The sequence below is a fragment of the Sorex araneus genome, chromosome 8 (assembly GCF_027595985.1).
Source record: "Sorex araneus isolate mSorAra2 chromosome 8, mSorAra2.pri, whole genome shotgun sequence".
In the NCBI taxonomy this organism is placed as follows: Eukaryota; Metazoa; Chordata; class Mammalia; order Eulipotyphla; family Soricidae; genus Sorex; species Sorex araneus.
In genome coordinates this window covers 32,867,377-32,886,797 of record NC_073309.1, presented here as the reverse complement: position 1 = coordinate 32,886,797, position 19,421 = coordinate 32,867,377, and the positions used below count along the sequence as shown (strand labels likewise).

General features: G+C 36.8%; 1 protein-coding gene across 1 annotated transcript in view; it reads right to left on the bottom strand.

Moving 5' to 3' along the window:
* ITFG1 (integrin alpha FG-GAP repeat containing 1) overlaps nt 1-19,421 on the bottom strand; it is a 202,308-nt gene that overhangs the window by 29,973 nt on the left and 152,914 nt on the right. Inside the window, exons 13-14 of the mRNA XM_004600970.3 lie at nt 17,323-17,366; nt 8,775-8,853 (exon numbers count right to left, since the gene is read on the bottom strand). Of these exons, the coding sequence (XP_004601027.3) occupies nt 8,775-8,853; nt 17,323-17,366 (123 nt within the window). The remainder of the gene's footprint in view (nt 1-8,774; nt 8,854-17,322; nt 17,367-19,421) is intronic.

Sequence of the window (19,421 nt, the reverse complement as noted above, 5' to 3'; positions counted from 1 at the left end):
ACGTGCAAGGTAAACACTACCCACTGTGCTATCACTCCAGTCCCTTATTTCACTCTTAGATTTCTTTAATGTGCACAGGATATGTTATAGGCACTGCACACAAATATGTGAATTAGATCAATGTATTAATGAATTAAATAACTTTAAGCAAATAACTTTGTACTAAATATACTTGCATAGTACACTGGAGTTGTTGATTTATAGCAACTTGTGGGATGACAAAACATTTGCTTGCAAAGATCATAAAATAGACAAATGATATTCTTTTTCCTACTTTTTCAAAAGCTGTTATATGGTAGTTTCCCCTCCAGTATTAGGGTTTATATTGCACTGTAGCACAGTCCTCCCGTTGTTCACTGATTTGTTTGAGCGGTTACCAGTAATGTCTCCATTGTGAGACTTGTTACTGTTTTTGGCATATCAAATACTCCACTGGTATACTAAATCAGTTATATACTAAACAATATACTAAAAATATGGTTATATACTAAAAAATATACTAAAAATCAGTTTGCTAGGCTCTGCTGTGCGGGCGGGATACTCTCGGTAGCTTGCCAGGCACTCCAAGAAGGATGGAGAAATTGAACACGGGTTGGCCGTGTGTAAAGCAAACGTCCTACCCACTGTGCTATCGCTCTAGCCCACACACAATGATATTGTCCCTTTTTAAAAAGGACCATGCCCAACAGTGCTTGGGGCTACTAACTGTCAGGGGCTGCTGCTGGAGGTACTCAAGGGACCTTGCAGTGCCAGGGATCAAGCCCAGCATCCCAAATACAAAGCATGTGCCCTTTGAGCCACTCCCTGATGTTGTCCATCTGAAGAGCTGAAGAAACTGAGGCTTTAGTTAGAAATTTCCAGGCAACTGGAGCTGGAGAGACAGGACAGTGGGGAGAGTGCTTGTCATGCACACAGATGACTCAGGTTTTATCTCCGGCACCCCAGAAGGTCCCCTCAGCACGACTAGGGGTGATCCCTGAGAACAGAGCCAGGAGTACCCCCTGAGCATGACCAGGTGTGACTCCAACACAAAATAAAACAGAACAAAATCTCCAGGCTGCCTCTTGTTCCCAAAGTCCACATCCTTTCAATATAACAAGTGACTGTAACAATATACTAAAAATCAGTTTGTAAATAAGATTTACTGTCTTTGGTGGCACTAACATTTCTGATTTGGCATCTGTGGAGATGGGATTTCCAATGGCTAAACAGTGAAGTAACTGACAAACTTCTTAAACCCCCCTGGATTTCCTGTTTATCTCGTAATTCATTTATGCATTTAACTTTCATAATTCTATCAAGAGGATATATTAGTTATTGTTTAGTGCTATTTCATTTTCCTTATCCCCCCCCTCTATTTTTTTTTTCTTTTTGGGTCACACCCGGTGATTCACAAGGGTTACTCCTGACTCTGCGCTCAGGAATTACCCCTGGCCGTGCTCAGGGGACCATATGGGATGCTGGGAATTGAACCTGGGTCGGCCTCGTGCAAGGCAAACACCCTACCCACCATGCTATCGCTCCAGCCCCATCCCCTCTCACTTTCAATCGAAGAAAATCAATGCCACACTAGCCAAGCCCCTATCCTTATTTTTGTCATTTGGTTATTTCTGTCAGATCTTAAGTTCATGTGGAATTAAGGCAAATGAATGATGATTCCTCTTGGAATAATTCTTTCACAGAAGAAGACTGTTACAGATAGACCACAAAGTCACAATTCTTTTCATAATTTTTGACAAAATATTTCATTAAGTATATTTCTAAAGTTGAAATTATTTGGCCGAGCTATAAGTCTGAAACTCATAGCTTTTTTAGAATATAAAAGTAAAATAAAATGATGCAGGAATAAAAATTTCCTTTTAAACAACTCTACTTTGAAAATACTTTTAGTATTATATTTATAAGAAATTGGCAAAGAATATTTGATATTGAAACTATTGATTAAAATGAAATTAAAATCACAGAAAACTATGGTTGTCTGCTACAAAAATAATATTCCTTAAAATCTATTTACCATCAGTATAAATTTTTGACTTTTTGATCTAAAAATTGACCTTCAAAATTCTGTACTCAATTGGCTTTACTTGTACCATATGTCCCTCAAGCATCACTAATTCCTGAGCGCAGAGACAGGTATAACCCCTGAGCACTGCTGGGTGTGATCCTCCCTGCCCTCCCCCCCAATTTTCTATTTTAGTCAGTTTTTGCATTAGCTAACTATTTTTTGCCCTTCATACTAGAGGGTCATGGAGATGGTACAGAGGATGTGGTAGTTGTCTATCCCTGGTACCCCATGTGGTCCCCAAGCTACATCAAAAGTGAACTGAGTGCAGAGCCAGGTGTAAGCACTGAGCACTGCTGGGTGTGGTCTCTAACCCTCCACCGACCCCCAAATTTTACATTAGAAGAGCTGGGGAATTAATTCATTGATGATGTGGGGTTGTATTGGGCACTGAATTCATGACTTCATGTATGTAAGGCAATGCTCTACCACTAAGGTACATCACCTCTGTATCCCTGGCTTCTACCATACACTAACTGATTATGTAATGAAGTCTTTATAGACAATAAGAGCTACTCATGTTTTTCTCAGATTTTAACAAGCAGTGACCACAGAAGACTAAAATAATTTTCTCTTTAGATTGAAACAGTAGGGCCAAATAGGTGATATAAGGGGTAGAGAAACAGCTCTTAGTCTAGTATTATTTATAATTATCTAAAACTTTTGACCAAAGTACACAAAATTTTGTCAAAATGCTCATAAACTAAATTCATATTTTTTGGGGGGGGTTCTGTTTTGGGGTCACAAATAGCTATGCTCAGTACTTATTCCTGGCACTACACTTAGGGATCACTTCTCATGGGACTTGGGGATTAGTAATGTAAGCTCCCTATCAGCTGTACTATCACTCTGTCCCCTCAATTACTAAATTTTTAAAATATTACTAGGAATTTGGACACTCACTGCAGTTCTCTAGCTAATTTACAAGAGTAATAAAACCTCGTATTCAAAACCAAGAGATTAGCTCCTAAAATGCTCATGATGAATGTAGTTCAATTTCATTTTCTGATCTCCCACAGAAACCATTAGTTACTTAGACAACTAATGACTTCTCTGTACTGTAACTTTCTTTTTTAAAAAATATTTTTTAAAAAGAACCGTGATTTACAAAGTCTCACTGATACTTATGTTTTGGGCATATAATAACTCAACACCAATCCCACCACCAAGATCAGCCTCCCTCCACTAGTGTTCCCATTTCCCTTCCAATCCCCGCCACACTCCCTACTGTCAACCTGACAGGCACATTTCAAAGTTCCAGTGGTTGCAGCTTAGAGCTCATGGTCTCAGTGTGCTGTAATATTCTGATAACATCTGACTCACTGGACTTGGCTAAGGAAGTGCAGCGAGACCACCGAATATCTGGTTACACAGAAGAAGTCTATCTGCAATGGGTATTTAGGCAAGGCCATGCTTTTTAAAGAGATAATTGCTATCTTTTATTCCTTCCCCCCCAACTTTTATAAAAGCACCATGGGTTACTTGGTTACTCATAGCTGGGTTTTTGACATATACTGTTCCATGACCAATCCCGCCAAGAGTGTCAATTTCCCTCCACCAGTGTTCCCAATCCCTGTCCCAACCCGTCTGTCACCTTGACAGGCACCTTTTAAGTTTGGTTATTAAAGTCAGGGTTTAGTGATTTTGGTGTTGTTGACTCTGTGGTTTGGGTATTTATTTCTATCACACCTTAACACCACCGATGCACATGAATCCTTTTGACCCCTGTCCTTGTTGCTTCTCATCTATTTCTACTCCCCTTCTCCATTCACTCTATTTCTTTCCTTTTTCTTATACTTTGGGGCTAATCTATGATCTTGCCCACCCCTGTCCCCATCAAACCATTGTATTTCCTCACCCATTTAGGCCAGGCTATTTTTGAATGAAACTAATGCAATTACTATGACGAGACTTTCAAAATTTCTCTTTATCTTTCTTTTTTTTCTTAAAAAAAAACACAACTCATAAACAAGGTATAATTTGTGTCATTACATCATGTGTATATACACCATATATATACACACAAACTTCTGAAATAAACTTTTCAAGAAACAACTCAATATTACAAAGTGTGGGACACGGTATATTCTACTTTATTTGATTAAATAAAAAGTCCTAATCATAATGTTAATTCCTTAACATGCTAATGAGTAGCAAACTTAGCTGTTCTATAAGCAAACCAAGATGGTCACCCCTGAAGTACATAAACTGAGCCATTCTCTTACAGTGAAAGTTCTTTATTTGTAGTGTAGGGTGGGATTGGGTGGTATGGTTTAACCTCATAAAGTAGTGCTTAAAATTAACTAGGAACTTTTATTACTTAAATTTATTTTATTACTTAAAATTTGGGGCAGATTATCCATGATAGCATTTTCTAAATCAATTAAATGTTACTTCCCTGTTAAGAACACAATTTAACCATGAAATTTAGCATACGTTTGATTTTCAAAGGCACAGTCTTAAATATAATATATATATATATATATGTTTAGAAAATGTAAACGCTAGAAATACACAAGAAGGAGATAATCACAATCAAGATATAATCACATTTCTATATGTTTTACTTTTGTATTTTTCTTTTTTGGCATAGGGGGTTGAATGGATCACCCAGGCAATACTCAGGGGTCACTTCTGGAGTTTTGAGGGGATCATATATGGTGTCGGGGACTGAACTAGAGTCAAGTATTTGCAAACAAGTACTTTAACCCCTTAATAGGTTTACTGTCGCTACTTTTATGGTTTTTCTTTGAAGCCACACCCCGATGTGCTTAGGGATCACTCCTGCAATCCTGGCTACATCTGGGACCATATGTGGTGCTGGGGATTAAGCCTGTGTTGGCTGCATGCAAAGGTAGCGCACCTTACCTGCTGCACTATATCTCCAGCTCTCTGGCACCTACATTAATATTTTTCCTACAAAATACATTCACACACATTGCATTATACATGCAACTGTGTGTTCTTCTCAAGTACATATTCTTCATAGACATCTATTCATTTCATAAAATTATTTTGTCACTGTCATCCCCGTTGTTCATCGATTTGCTCGAGCGGGCACCAGTAACATCTCCATTGTGAGACTTGTTTGTTACTATTTTGGCATATGCCACGGGTAGCTTGCCAGGCTCTGCTGTGTGGTTGAGATACTCTCAGTAGCTTGCCGGGCTCTCCAAGAGGGGCGGAGGAATCAAACCCTGGTCAGCCACGTGCAAGGCGAACTCCCTACTGCTGTACTATAGCTCCAGCCCAAAATTATTTTGTAGACTGAAAATTTACTATTATCAAACTTTTAAAAATTTCCCTTCTTAAAATTAAAACAAAATTATTGAAGCACTGTAGTTTACAAAGTCTGGCTTTCTGTTTGCTACTGGATTGCTATCTTTTCTGATTTCTGTTACAAAACTGGGGAAGTAATCTGATTTCTGCGTTTACCTTTTCTGTAGGTACTTCAAACTTTGCCTCTTTTGCTTAAATGACCCAACAATCACCAAATCACCTAAGGGTCATGCTTGGCCATGCAATGTCAGGCTGCCAGTTTGATACCAAAGGACAGAGTCTTGCTTCAGCCTGGCAGTGCTGGGTGAAAAGGACTGGCAGTGGTTGGGATCACCAGGGCAGGTGCTGAGGGTACGTGTGGCGCAGGAAATCAAGCTCAAGACTTCCCACAGGTGAAGTGTGAGCAATTCCCTGAACAGAGATATAATTTCAGGGTAATATTTTTGACAAGAAGATCTGCTATAAAATTTGTCTTTTGGAAAATTAAATTTCAGGTGGAAGTATGAGTTGGAAGATCATAGGTCTTATCCCTGGCAACACATGGTCCATCCAACACCACTGGGAGCTATCTTTCCGCACAGAGTCAGTGGCAGCACCCAGACACAGGGGTGGGGGGCGGGGTGGGGGGGTGGTCACAAAAACAACAGAAAGAAAAAAAGTTTTAAGGGATGAAAAATAGTAAACTTAAAAACATACCAACTAGGAAATGAATCTCTTGAAACCATAGTTCCTTGAAAGTTAACCTGTTACTGAACACTCACCCAGATTTTATAACAAAGTGAGAATTATTCACTTTACATCACAAAGATAAATGCACATATATCTTTACTATTATACATAAACGCTGTATTGAAAAATTAACAATGAAGAACTGTTTAAATAGTCATTGTATCAACATACAAAATAGTCCCCAAAGAAATTATGAACAGATACGGAAATATTTAGACAAAATGTGAAGAAAAAAAATTCAGAACTGTGGAACAGCGGTGGAAGGTTATTGGTACTCTGGTAGCAGGGTGCATATGGCATTGCAAGTAGCACTGTAGCACTGTTGTCCCATTGCTCATCAATTTGCTCGAGCGGGCACCAGTAACGTCTCCATTGTGAGACTTGTTAATGTTTTTGGCATATTGAACACGCCATGGGTAGCCTGCCAGGCTCTGCCGTGAGGGCAGGATACTCTTGGTAGCTTGCCGGGCTCTCTGAGAAGAATGGAGGAATCAAACCTGGGTCAGCCTCATGCAAGTATCAAACAATAATATGGAAACTTGTAAATCATGATACCTCAATAAAAATAATTAGGAAACATCTGAAAAAAGTATAGGTAAAAATAATTTATTGTTATTGAATGTAACCAAAGTGAAAGTAAAGTGAAATTTATCAGTTACACAGTCGGGGGGGAGGGGGGCTAGAGGTGTGGGGGGGTAGGGGTGTAGGGGGGCGGGGTGGAGCTATACTGTGATTCTTGGTGGTGGAATATGTGCACTGGTGAAGGGATGGGTGTTCGAGCATTGTATAACTGAGACTTAAACCTGAAAACTTTGTAACTTTCCACATGGTGACTCAATAAAAAAATTAAAAAAAATCAGTTATTATCAAAAAATAATTTATTGTTATGATAAATTGTTTTGTGTGTATTAAACTAGAATTTAACTGAAAATCACCTGATACATATTAAAGTGTTTCAAAATATGTCAAAATGTTAGATTTTATTTTGTTAATTTTACTCTACTTCATTTCATTTTACTTCATTTTATGGGCTCACCTTACTTGGCCAACTGGTTTGACATTGGGAGCAGAGAATGAAGTGCAGGGTCTGTAGGCCTGTCCAGGCAGTGAGGCATGGCGGGGGACTCTGGGGCAACACCCACTGATGCCCTCTGACTTAGAACTAAAATTACATTCTTTTAAGTATAAAAAATTAAAGTATTAAAAGATAAAGTCATATGGCCCTGGAGCCTTTTAAGATAAAGTTTAATATGTATCTGAATAAGTGATTTATTAAAATCACCTAATCCTCATTTATGATTTTGTGAAGATGATTATATTAAAAGTATTTGACTATAATTATATTTGTCAATTTTTGTGGAATTTCTTTTTTTCTTTTTTTTGGCCCACACCTGTGATGCTCAGGGATTGTTCCTGGCTCTGCACTCAGGAATCACTCCTGGTGGTGCTTGGGGAACTACATGGGAAACCAAGAATCAAACCTGGGCTGGCTTTGTGCAAGGCAAACACCTTGCCTGTTGTATGATTGTACTGGCCCCTTCTTGAATATTTCAGGATTTTTGGGTGTGGGGGGGCACACACCCAGCAATGCTCAGGGGTTACTCCTTGCTCCGCACTAAGGAATCACTCCTGCCAGTGCGCAGAAGATCATATGGGATGCTGGGGACTGAACTCGGGTCAGCCATGTGCAAGCAAGCGCCGTACCTGCTGTACAATCTCTTCGGCCTCAATTGCCCCAATTTCTTGAATGTTTAAATAGATTATTTTTCATGGAATGTTTCTGAATGAACTACTATGTCACTGTCTTAAAATTTATGACTGGCTAAAAAGAAAATTCACTCTATTTTATTTGTTGACTCATTGTATAAAATGAGAATGTCATAAGTAGTCATTTCTTTTTGTAAGATACTTAACTATTAAACCAAAGGAGTAATATAGTAATACTATAGTTCTTCATGGCTAGGAATCTTAGAAATCTCAAAGATTCATATTAATATGTTAAGGCTGCTTTTCCTACTTAGCTGAAATTATCATAACTGAATTTATTGTGATGGTGGATCACATCAATCAGCTGTCAAAAGCAGATACTCTTTGTTCAGTATTATTTCCTTCATGTCTTGCTTGCATTTTCCTCCTATTTCTTATTCAAATATATAACTTTACAGCCATAACAAAATATTCATTTATATTCCACATCTGAAAAAATTGAAGATTATCCTAGATTGGATTCCTAAGTTTTACTTTTTCTAAAATGAGCTTAAGTAATTCATCTCTTCATACTCTGATCAAGTAATTTAAGTAATTTCTCTCAACCTGTTGTTCTAACTGCAGAATAAGGATAATGACTTGACTCCAAATAGTGATAAATGAGGAATTCATATTAATATATTTGTCATGAGAATATTTTATAATTAACAATACAAAAATTCAAGATTATATAGTTTGAAAACATGACAATTTTGTCATTGTCTGCCTTGCCAATGTATATCATTTATTTATTTCTTAGTTTTGGGTCACACCTGGCAGTGTTCCGGGCTTACTTCTGGCTCTGTGTTCAGGGATCACTTTTGGCGGGACTCAAGGTATCATATGAGGTGCCAAAGATTGAACTTCGGTTGGTAGTGTGCAAAGCAAATGCTTTATCTGCCATCAGAGTTTATCATTTAAAAGTTAATATTTTTTATTATTATGTATGTAGTCTTACCTGAACCATTTTTCAGATACCCATTTGCATCTACAGTTGTATACATGATATAAGGTCCAGGCTGATTTACTCCAAAGGGCTGCAATAAAAAAAGGTATAGTAAGTCTTAGAAAGAAATGAGCAATTTGAAGTTTTAGACAAATATACTACAAATAAAATATGCATATATATAATTCTTACATAGAGTATAGACTTGGATAAGTCAAGAAAAAAAAATCTTTTAGTAGAAATTCTCTTTTTCTTGGGTTAGTAGTGCATGAGGGTCCATGTGGTGCTAGACTACAGCATAGAAAGCATTGCCAGCCCTTTGAACTGTGCAATGCCACTTCAGTAGGAAGTCTTTACCTTGTAAATGATTTTGTAATTGCATTTATATAGTTTAGTATGTAGATGCAATTAATTTCTAATAGATGCATTGGACATTTAATGTTATATCTTTTATTACATATGACTATCTTATACAAAATTTGCTACTTATGATTTTATGTAGAATTGAGATATAACAGTTTTATTACAACATTACTGTTACACATAATACTGCTACTGCCGTCTAGGATGGATTAGACAGTTTATATTTTCCTACTAAAATACTAAATATATGAATTTATCCACAATAATCACATTAGGATGTAAAGTACTGATGATTATTTCTACCACATTTCATCTCCTGACTAGATTTAGGAGATGAGGACATGATATTTCAGTTAAAGAGAGCCTGATTGGGAGGGTGTAGATATAATGGCATATCTCTAATTTGGGTATTGTTTCCACTACTGGAACAGTCTACACACCTTGAAAAATAATCTATTTTCTTTAGAAATCAAAGCTGATTAAATAGAATATAAACCACTGTTCATAGAAGGTGTCCTGAGATGGCAAAATACTCCAGAAATGCTTTAAATATGTCAGAATAGGAAAATGTACTGTTCCTCCCAGAGCAGTAGGAAAAGCTAGTGAAAGTATTTAGTCTTACTGTGTATTAGAAATTATTTTCCACCAGAATTACTCCTATTGACACCACAATTGCCTCACTGCTATTTTAAGATCTTCAAATCTATGTGCTTTCAATGACCATAAGAAAATAAATTGCTATATGGAGAAACGAGAGGCTTTTTCTCTTTTATAAACACCATTTAATACCATATACAGATATTAACTCAAAATTAAAAACATTTTATTAAGATTAAGTATTTAATCTTACATGAGGATTAATGACAGAAACCATAATATACATAGAAATTAAAATAGATATACAGTTCTGGATATCAACCATAACGTAACCCTGATTTCAAACTTCCATCCTAATAATATTTATCTATTTTACATATTTGTTATGACAGGAAAAGATAAGTTCCTATCATTTGTCACAACATGAATAGAACATATTGCATATTAAGTGAAATAAGTCAGCAGGAAAAAGATAAATATATTGGAATATTAGTTGGTCTTATACAATGTATATTGTACATAAAGAAAAAAGTAAAAAACTAGAACCTAGCTTCTTAAACTGTGGTGTAATCTCATATGATGTCATGTAATTTAAGAATTTTGTTTTAAAATTTATGTTATATACTTATTAAAGTTTTATATACTTGTCTATTTTTGCATATAAAACTTCTCAGTCAGAAAGTGTTGTGAATGGAAAATTCTAAAACTCTCTAGAATAGACAATGGCCAATGAAAACAGACCCTTAGATTCTGATCACAGACCTAGGGGGAGGGACCTGGAGGGGGTGTGCAGAGGCAAGGGATGGAAAGAAGGGATGTAGAAACAGTGATGGGGGGGGTACTGAAGCTTTGGAGGAAGGTATGGCATATTATATGCCTACAGCATATATACTAACACTGTTCTAAGCACATCTATAAACTCAAAGGAAAAAACTCAATAATCATCAGTTTAAGAAGTGTATCTTTCTTAATATTCAGAAGAACACCATCATTTTCATTGTTGCCTATTCCTCCCCTCCCCTATTTTAAAACTGCATTGGTTAACAATATTAGAGAATTTCAGGTGTACAACTTAACACTTCATAAAATGTTCACTAAATAATTAACTATAGCTACCACCAAACTTTCAGACACGACCAAAATGAACTCTTTACCACCCATTCTCACCCACTTACTCACTACCCAAACAAAAAACAGGGCCCAGATGGATTTCATTAGTGAATTCTTTCAAACCTTTAAAGATGACCTACTGCTAATCTTTTTCAGTATCTTCCAGGAAACTGAAACAAAAACTTTTACCTTCAAACTGTTTCTATAAAGTGAACATCACCCTGATACCAAAATCAGACAAAGAAACCACAAACACACACACACAGACACATAGACACACAGACACACACACACACAAAGAGAATTATGGGCCAATATACTTGATGAACACAGATGCAAATGTCCTTAACAAAATACTAGCAAACAATACAGCAATTCATCAAAAAGATCATATACCATGTCCGAGTAGGATTAATTCTGGGAATACAAGGATGATTTAACATCCACAAGTCAACTGACATAATACACCATATCAATAAAAGAAAAAATAGAAAAAAATGTGATCATATCAATAGATGCAGAGAAAATTATATGATAAAAATACAACACCCAATCTTTTTTTTTTTTTTTTTTTGGTTTTTGGGTCACACCTGGCGATGCACAGGGGTTATTCCTGGCTCTGCACTCAGGAATTACTCCTGGCAGTGCTCAGGGGACCATATGGGATGCTGGGATTTGAACCCGGGTCGGCTGCGTGCAAGGCAAACGCCCTACCCGCCATGCTATCACTCCAGCCCCACAACACCCAATCTTGAGAAAAACTCAAAATTGGGAATTGAGGAAATTTTACTCATTACAGTCAAAGCCATTTCTCACAAGCCCATGGCAAACAATATACTCAGTGGGGAAAAACTAAAACCTTTTCATCAAGATCAGACACAAGATAAGATGCCCACTCTGGCTACTCCTATTCGATATAGTACTAGAAGAATATTTGCCATGGCAATTAGGTAAGAAAAAGATATCAAGAGCATCCAGATAGGAAAGGAAGAAGTCAAGTTATTACTATTTGCACATGACATGATAATATTTAAAAAATCCTAAAGATTCCAAAAAGAGCTCCTAGAAACAATAGATTTGTATAGAAAAGTGGCATGCTACAAAATAAATACACAAAGTCCATAAATTTCCTATGTAAAAATAATAAAATTGAATAAAAATATTAAAAAAATTCAATTCACAATTATGCCACAGAAAATCAAATACCTTGGAATCAGCTTAATTAAAGAGGTGAAAGACCTATACAAAGAAAATTACAAAATACTACAAGAAATAAAAGAGGACATGAAGAAATGGAAACACATCATCTGCTCATGGTTGGGGGGGTTAATATCATCAAAAAGACAATACCCCGCAAAGCACTGCACAGATTGAATGCAGTCCCTTATAAGGATATCCATGTCATTAAAAAAAAATAAATAGATCAAACACTCTTGAAATTAGTATAGAACAAAAAACCCTCCTGAATAGCTAATGTAGTCCATGGGAAAATGAAGATGGGAGGCATCACTTTCCCCAATTTCAAACTGTACTACAAAGTGGTAGCAATTAAAACACATGGTATTGGAATAAAGACAGATCCTCAGATCAATGGAGTAGACTTGAATATCCTGAGACAGACCCTCAGGTATGTAATTAATTAATCTTTGATAAAGGAGCAAATATGAAGCTGAGCAAAGAAAGCCTCTTCACCAAGTGGTGCTGGGACAAGTGGTGAGCTACATGCAATAGAAAAGACTCAGTCCTCTTTCTAACACCATTCACAAAAATCAAATGAAAATGGATTAGAGACCTTGACATCAGACCTATATTTTTTAAGGTACACAGAGGGAAACGTAGGCAGAATTCTCTATGATATTGAAGCTGAAGGCATCTTTAAGGATGAAACACCTCTGGCCAAGCAAGTGGAAACAAAGATAAACAAATGGGACTGCATTAAACTAAAACGTTTCTGCATGACAAAGGAAACAATGACCAGAATACAAAGACAGCTCACAGAATAGGAAAAATTATTTACCCAACACCCACTGGATAAGGGTGAATATCAAAGATATATAAATCATTAGTAGTACTTTACAAGAAAGAAACATGCAACCAATGGAGAGAAGAGACAAACAGACTTCCTAAAAAAAAGAAATACAAATGGTCAAAAGGCACATGAAAAAGCACTCTACAACACTAATTATCAGTGAGATGCAAATCAAAACAATGATTAATCATCTCATGCAGCAGAGACTGGCACACATTAAAAAGACCAAGAACATTCAGTGCTATGGCATGGCAGATGCATGGAGAAAGGGACTCTCATTCACTGTTGGTAGAAATGCTTACTGGTACAGCCTTTTTGAGAAACAATATGGGCATTCCTCAAAAAATCAGAAACTGAATTTTGATATGATGCAGCAATCTTGCTCCTGAAAATATACCCTCTGGACCCAAAACAATGCATGCAGAAAAGCCACCTGCACTTCTATGTTCATTGCAGCACTATGCACAATAGCCAGAACCTGGAAATAATCCAAAGGCCCCAGAACAGATGCTTGAATAAAGAAAGTAAGGTACAGCTACACGATGTAATACTATGCAAATGCCAGGAAAAATGAACTTATGAAATTTGCTTATAAATGGATGGACATGGAAAGTATCATGCTGTGTGAAATAATTGAGAGGGAGAGGGACAAACAGAATGATTGCACTCATTTGTAGTGCAATAAAACAAAAACAGTATGTGAATAATACCCAAAGATAGTTAAAACAAGCACCAGGAGGATTGGTTTATGGTAGGAAGCTTGTCACAAAGGGAAAGTTAGAACAGAGAATGGACCATCGCAGCAATGACAGTTAGAAATGATCACTCAGGACAAAAAGAGTTATATGAAAAGGAGGTAAGGTGATTTGCATGATACCCAGTCAGTAACAATAATGCACACCAGTGCAAGCAAGCAATCGAGCAAGCAAGAGAGTGGGGGGTGGGGGAAGAGAAGAAAAGTGTCTGCCATAAAGTACAGAGGCAGGCTGTAGAAGCAGACAGTGTGGTGGGCGGGAATGAAACCGGGGACATTGGTGACAGGAAATGTGCACTGGTGACAGGATGATTGGAACATTGTATGACTGATATTCAACCATGAACTACTTTGTAACTATGTATATCACAGTGATTCAACAACAAAAATTGCACTGTAGTTCCTCTATTTGCTTGAGTGGGTGCCAATAACGTCTCCACTGTGAGACTTGTTACTGTTTTTGGCATATTGAATACGCCACAGGTAGCATGCCAGGCTCTGCTGTGTGGGAGGGATACTTTCAGTAGCTTCTGGGCTCTTTGAGAGGGACAGAGGAATTGAATCCGGGTTGGCCGCATGCAAGGCAAACGCCCTATCTGCTGTGCTATCACTCCAGCCCAGTTTTTTTTTTTTTTTTTAGTGTAGCTCTCTAAAAAAATTAAAAAAGAAAAAGAAAATACTAGATTTTAGTCTTACAGCGTTCAATATGCTACAGATGAAGGTTCGAAGTTCAGGAGAGATGGCTGAAAAATAGATTTGGAACTAATCAATCAAAAACCAATAAAGTCAGGGAAGAACCTAAGATGACTAAAAGAGTAGATAGTGAGAAACGAACTTAGAATGGAACACTAAGTAACAGAAAAAATTAAAGGATATTAAAGTTTACAGAGGGAGCTGAAGATAGAAAATAGTGGCAGAAGCAAAACCATGAAAAAATATGTAAGAGAAACCTAAGAAAGAAAATGTTCCTAGAAGAGGTCTGCAGTATCAAATACAATTCACTGGCCATAAGGAGATCACAACAGTGTAAAGATATGGAACTGGGAATCAAAAAGATCCAATTTTAAGAAGTCTCACTGAAAAGAGTTGAGTAGTAAAACGAGAGAGAGCATACGTGGTTTTGAAAGATACATGTATCTGCATATGTAGATGAAATATGGGCAGTCTTTTTCTAGCTTAGTTTAGATCATTTCATCCCAATAGTGTTAAAATGTTTATGGCTTTGATGTACACAGCTACCGTACCTCACCACCGCTTGAGTGATGGTCTGGGTAATGCTGTAAGAAAGGCACCAACAGAGCTGAAGGTGAATGCAAAGACCAGAAAAAATAATATACAGTACCTTATGGTGGTTAAAAATAATAAATAAGTGATGACTGATGTATACTAACTAAACATACAAGAGTGGGCTGGTATGGGTCAAAAGTCTAATGATCTTAAAATTGAAGTGACAGAAAAACAAGAGTGAAAGGGCTGGGAAAAGGTTGTGGGCAGGGAACAGGATGGATTGTACTGAAATCTCGAAAGCTGGTAAGGCCAGTTAGGCATAGACAATACTTGAATAGCTAAGTTAATATTTAGACCGATTTGCAATAAAGGTGTTGAGTGGCCGCTGTGCTCAGTCTCTAGCCCTCATTCAGCCCGCAACTCCCTTCCCCCACATGGCCTTCGACTACAATGTAGTTGGTGTTATTGCAAACCACAACAGCTAATTAGAGAGAGAAAACAGAAGGGAATGCCTTGCCACAGTGGCAGGGTGGGGTGGGGGGAGATGGGATTGGGGAGGGTGGGAGGGACACTGGGTTTACGGGTGGTGGAGAATGGGCACTGGTGAAGGGATGGGTTCCCAAACTTTGTATGAGGGAAGTATAAGCACAAAAGTGTATAAATCTGTAACTGTACCCTCACGGTGATTCTCTAATTAAAAATAAATAAATTAAAAAAAAATATTTAGACCGATTAACCACTTATAAAATTTTTTTTTCCAAGAGAACCATTTTAGAGCAAAGCAGTTTGGACCACAGTAATTGAGTGGGAAGTAGAGTTACCACATACCCTCTCCTTTTTCTTATTTATAGTCTTCTCCAAAACACACCTTCAATTTTACAGTTTTTCAATGATAAGCATATGGGTTTGATTAAGCATTTAGATGCATCTATAACGAATGCAATGGTTCTCTCTCTAGATCCTTCCTTCAAGTTGAAACATGTTAGCTACCCCAAGTGTTGACTATGATAGATCATTGCTGGATTTTACCTAGAAACTGCTCGCAGTCCAAGGGAGCTAGTACCAGTAAATCAAAATCCTTTCTAGGGAACTGCCTGTAAGCAGTTTTGTTCGATGTGGGAATCAAAGGCTTGACCTGTGTACCTCAACTTGATTCATATTTGAAGACTTCTAGCTTCACAGTTTCACTATCACTCTACCAATTCCAGCTTCCCTTATTACTTTCACGTGATGCTCCTAGGTTAAGTTTAAACTTTTTTTTTATTTTTAATTAGTGAATCACAGTGAGGGTACAGTTACGATTTATACAATTTTGCACTCATGTTTCCCTCATACAAGGTTCGAGAACCCATCCCTTCACCAGTGCCCATTCTCCACCACCAGTAAACCCATCATCCCTCCCACCCTCCCCAAACCCATCTCTCCCCACCCCACCCTGCCCCTGTGGCAGGGCATTCCCTTCTGTTCTCTCTCTCTAATTAGCTGTTGTGGTTTGCAATAAAGGTGTTGAGTGGCCACTGTGTTCGGTCTCTAGCCCTCATTCAGCCCGCAACTCCCTTCCCCCGCATGGCCTTCGCCTACATTATAGTTGGTGATCCCTTCTCTGCGTTGCCCTTTCCCCAGAATGTGAGGCCAGCCTCCAAACCATGGAGTCAACCTCCTGGTACTTATTTCTACAATTCTTGGGTATTCAATGCACACATTTCTGGATGAGGGTCTATTTGTTCATTTCTTAAATATAGTATGTTTCCTAAAAATATCAAAACAATAGTAAAAGCAGTTTGTAATGTAGTCTTTCAATGGGATAGTACAGCAAAAAAATAAGATAATCAGGGCACCCATTTTGGATTCTAGTTTCACTACTTAAAGATATGTAATTTTAGGAAATTTCATTTCTCTGAGACTAGGTTTCCTCATTTTTAAGTAAGGGTTACTGTGAAAATCCAAGTAAGGACAGACTAATACATATACTCTTTCAAATGTAGTACTTTTATTACTACGGATGTAAACTGTCAATGAAACAAAGTTTTTTACATGTTGCCACTGCAAAAAATATTCTATTAGACAACAAGGTTATACAATTAAGATTATACCAAAATAAAATTCGATGGCTTCCCCCTATATACTTGATGGTGTTCTTTTTACTAGTTATACAAAAGTGGCATGCTTATAGACCTTAAGGAACTATTATGAAGAAGCACTGAATATTAACAAATAAATGTAATATGACATATTCCAACATTGCAGTAGGATACCCAGAAATAATGGTAGGGGGCGGTCATCATTTCTTTAAGGGTATAAGAAAAGGTTTCATAAACAAGGTCACCCTTGAGGTGAGAATTTTCTTAGGAAAAATATTTTACTATCAGTAAAGTTTTCTTGAGCACTGGAGAATATAACACTGGAACCTGTAACAATTATTTTTGTGTCATGAAGAGGATTTTTCACAAAAAGTATACATTAGAGTCAAGTTTACTCACTGTTATCTTACGAGGACAGTCATTAGAACAGAGACCACTAAGAACTGTGGAAAGATAAAAAATAGTATTATTACTATCATAAGTTTCTATTTAAAGTAAGCTCTAATTTCTTCTCAAATCAATTAATATAATTTCTGTTATTCACTTATACCAATATTTAAAAATCTTTTATTAAGTAGTTAAGATGCTGCAGTTTTGTGAAATACATAAGTAAAATAATTGACTATGACTTTGTAATACCAGATCTATTGGTGGTTATTTTTTCCAACTGTTTAAACTATAAGGATAAGTCGGTATCTGACATGTTAGTGCCAAGTAAAAACTAATACATATGTATACCAAACAACAAACAAAAAACCCAAATAGAACACTTAGCACTTCATATTCAAACAAGACTTTTAATTTATCTAGACAAAATTTTTGACTAAAATATTTTGGAGACACTTGATAGATTGTATAGAGAATATACCAATAAAATACAATATATATATTGTGCAGTCACCAAAAAAGAAAAGATTAGAAATATCTGGATTTTCTTTATGAGTTTTAAAACATAATTATATTGCCACTTCTTGTAAAATAAGAAAATAGTTATTATGAGAAACCATATGAGAAAATAATTGTGTGCCATTACATACTCTGTATGTTAAAAGTGAAGACAACTGACAACAGGGAAGCAGCACTTGCCCACTCTAAACTGCATGGGAGGCATCATGCATGGGAGGCATCATGCTCCAAGTGAAAATATCTCATAATCAACAATACTTATTCTCTGGTAACTACAAATCACTATTAAGAGAAATAGAAGACACAGTGAAATAATATATTCCATATATTCCTTATTCATAGATGAGAGGAATTAATACAATTGAAATGACCTTCCTAGTCAAAATAATATACAGATTAAATGCAATCATTACCAAAAATTTCATGATATTCTTAAAGGGCAGTGAACAAATATTGCTAAAATTGGCGTTACATTGCTGACCTAGGTCCAATCCTTGGCACTACATATGGTCCTCTGAGCTCCTGAAACAATCCTGAGCACAGAGTTGGGGGTAAGCCCTGAGCACTTCCAGGTGTGGTGTAAAAGCAAAGAAACAAAAACAAACACAGATTTTAAAACTGAAAACAAAAACCAAAAAAACTGGTGAGGTTGGAGAACAGCATATCAGGTAACATGCTTGCCTTGCATATGGCAGACCTAAATTTGATCCTGGGCACCTCATATGGTCCTAGAGTACACCTGAAGTGATCCTTGATCCCTGAGTCAGAAGTAAGCTCTGAGCATGGTTGGGTGTGGCCCAAAACGAAACCATACCAAACCAACAATAATCCCCTAAAAACCCCAAACCCAAATACAACAAACAAAATGCCTATTAGAGAAATAAAAGCAAACTCTCTAACCAGTGGAATAGAACTGAAAGCTCAGAGAAAGATGCTCATTTTTGTTTGATCATTTATGACAAAGGAGCATGAAGTGGAGCAAGAAAATTCCCTTTAACAGATGAAAATTAAGATTAGCTACATGGGGAAATAAAAAGAATTTTGATCCCTATCTTATATACCATATACAAATTGGACCAAACACCTTGATATTAGGCCCAAATTTTTATAATACATTAAGGAAAATACAGGCAAAACTCTCAGTAATAATTTCAGAGGCATATTTAATGATTTGACAGTACTGGTTCAGAAAATAGAAGAAAAAAAAGAAATGGGACTACATCAAATCACAAAATTCAAAAAGTAATAACAAGAAACTCAGTGAAAAAATGGGGTGAGATGATCAATAGGATTATGTAAAAGTATTCATCATCACTGATTATCAGTGATGCAAACAAACACGAGATCTCACCTCACACCAGTGAGAATGGCCTACTTCAAAACTTTATTTTTTGTGCACAACTCTAATAACAACTGAGAAAGGGTGTTAAAATACACAGCAAATTTATTACTAAAAAGGAAAATTTAATAGGACATATATAAGCATATAATTCTAGCCTTCTATTTGTCCTGTTTTCCAAATGTGAACTTTTTTTTTTTACTGGTCTCTTGATTTCAGTGTTGTGTTGACTCTGTGGTTTGGATATTTGACT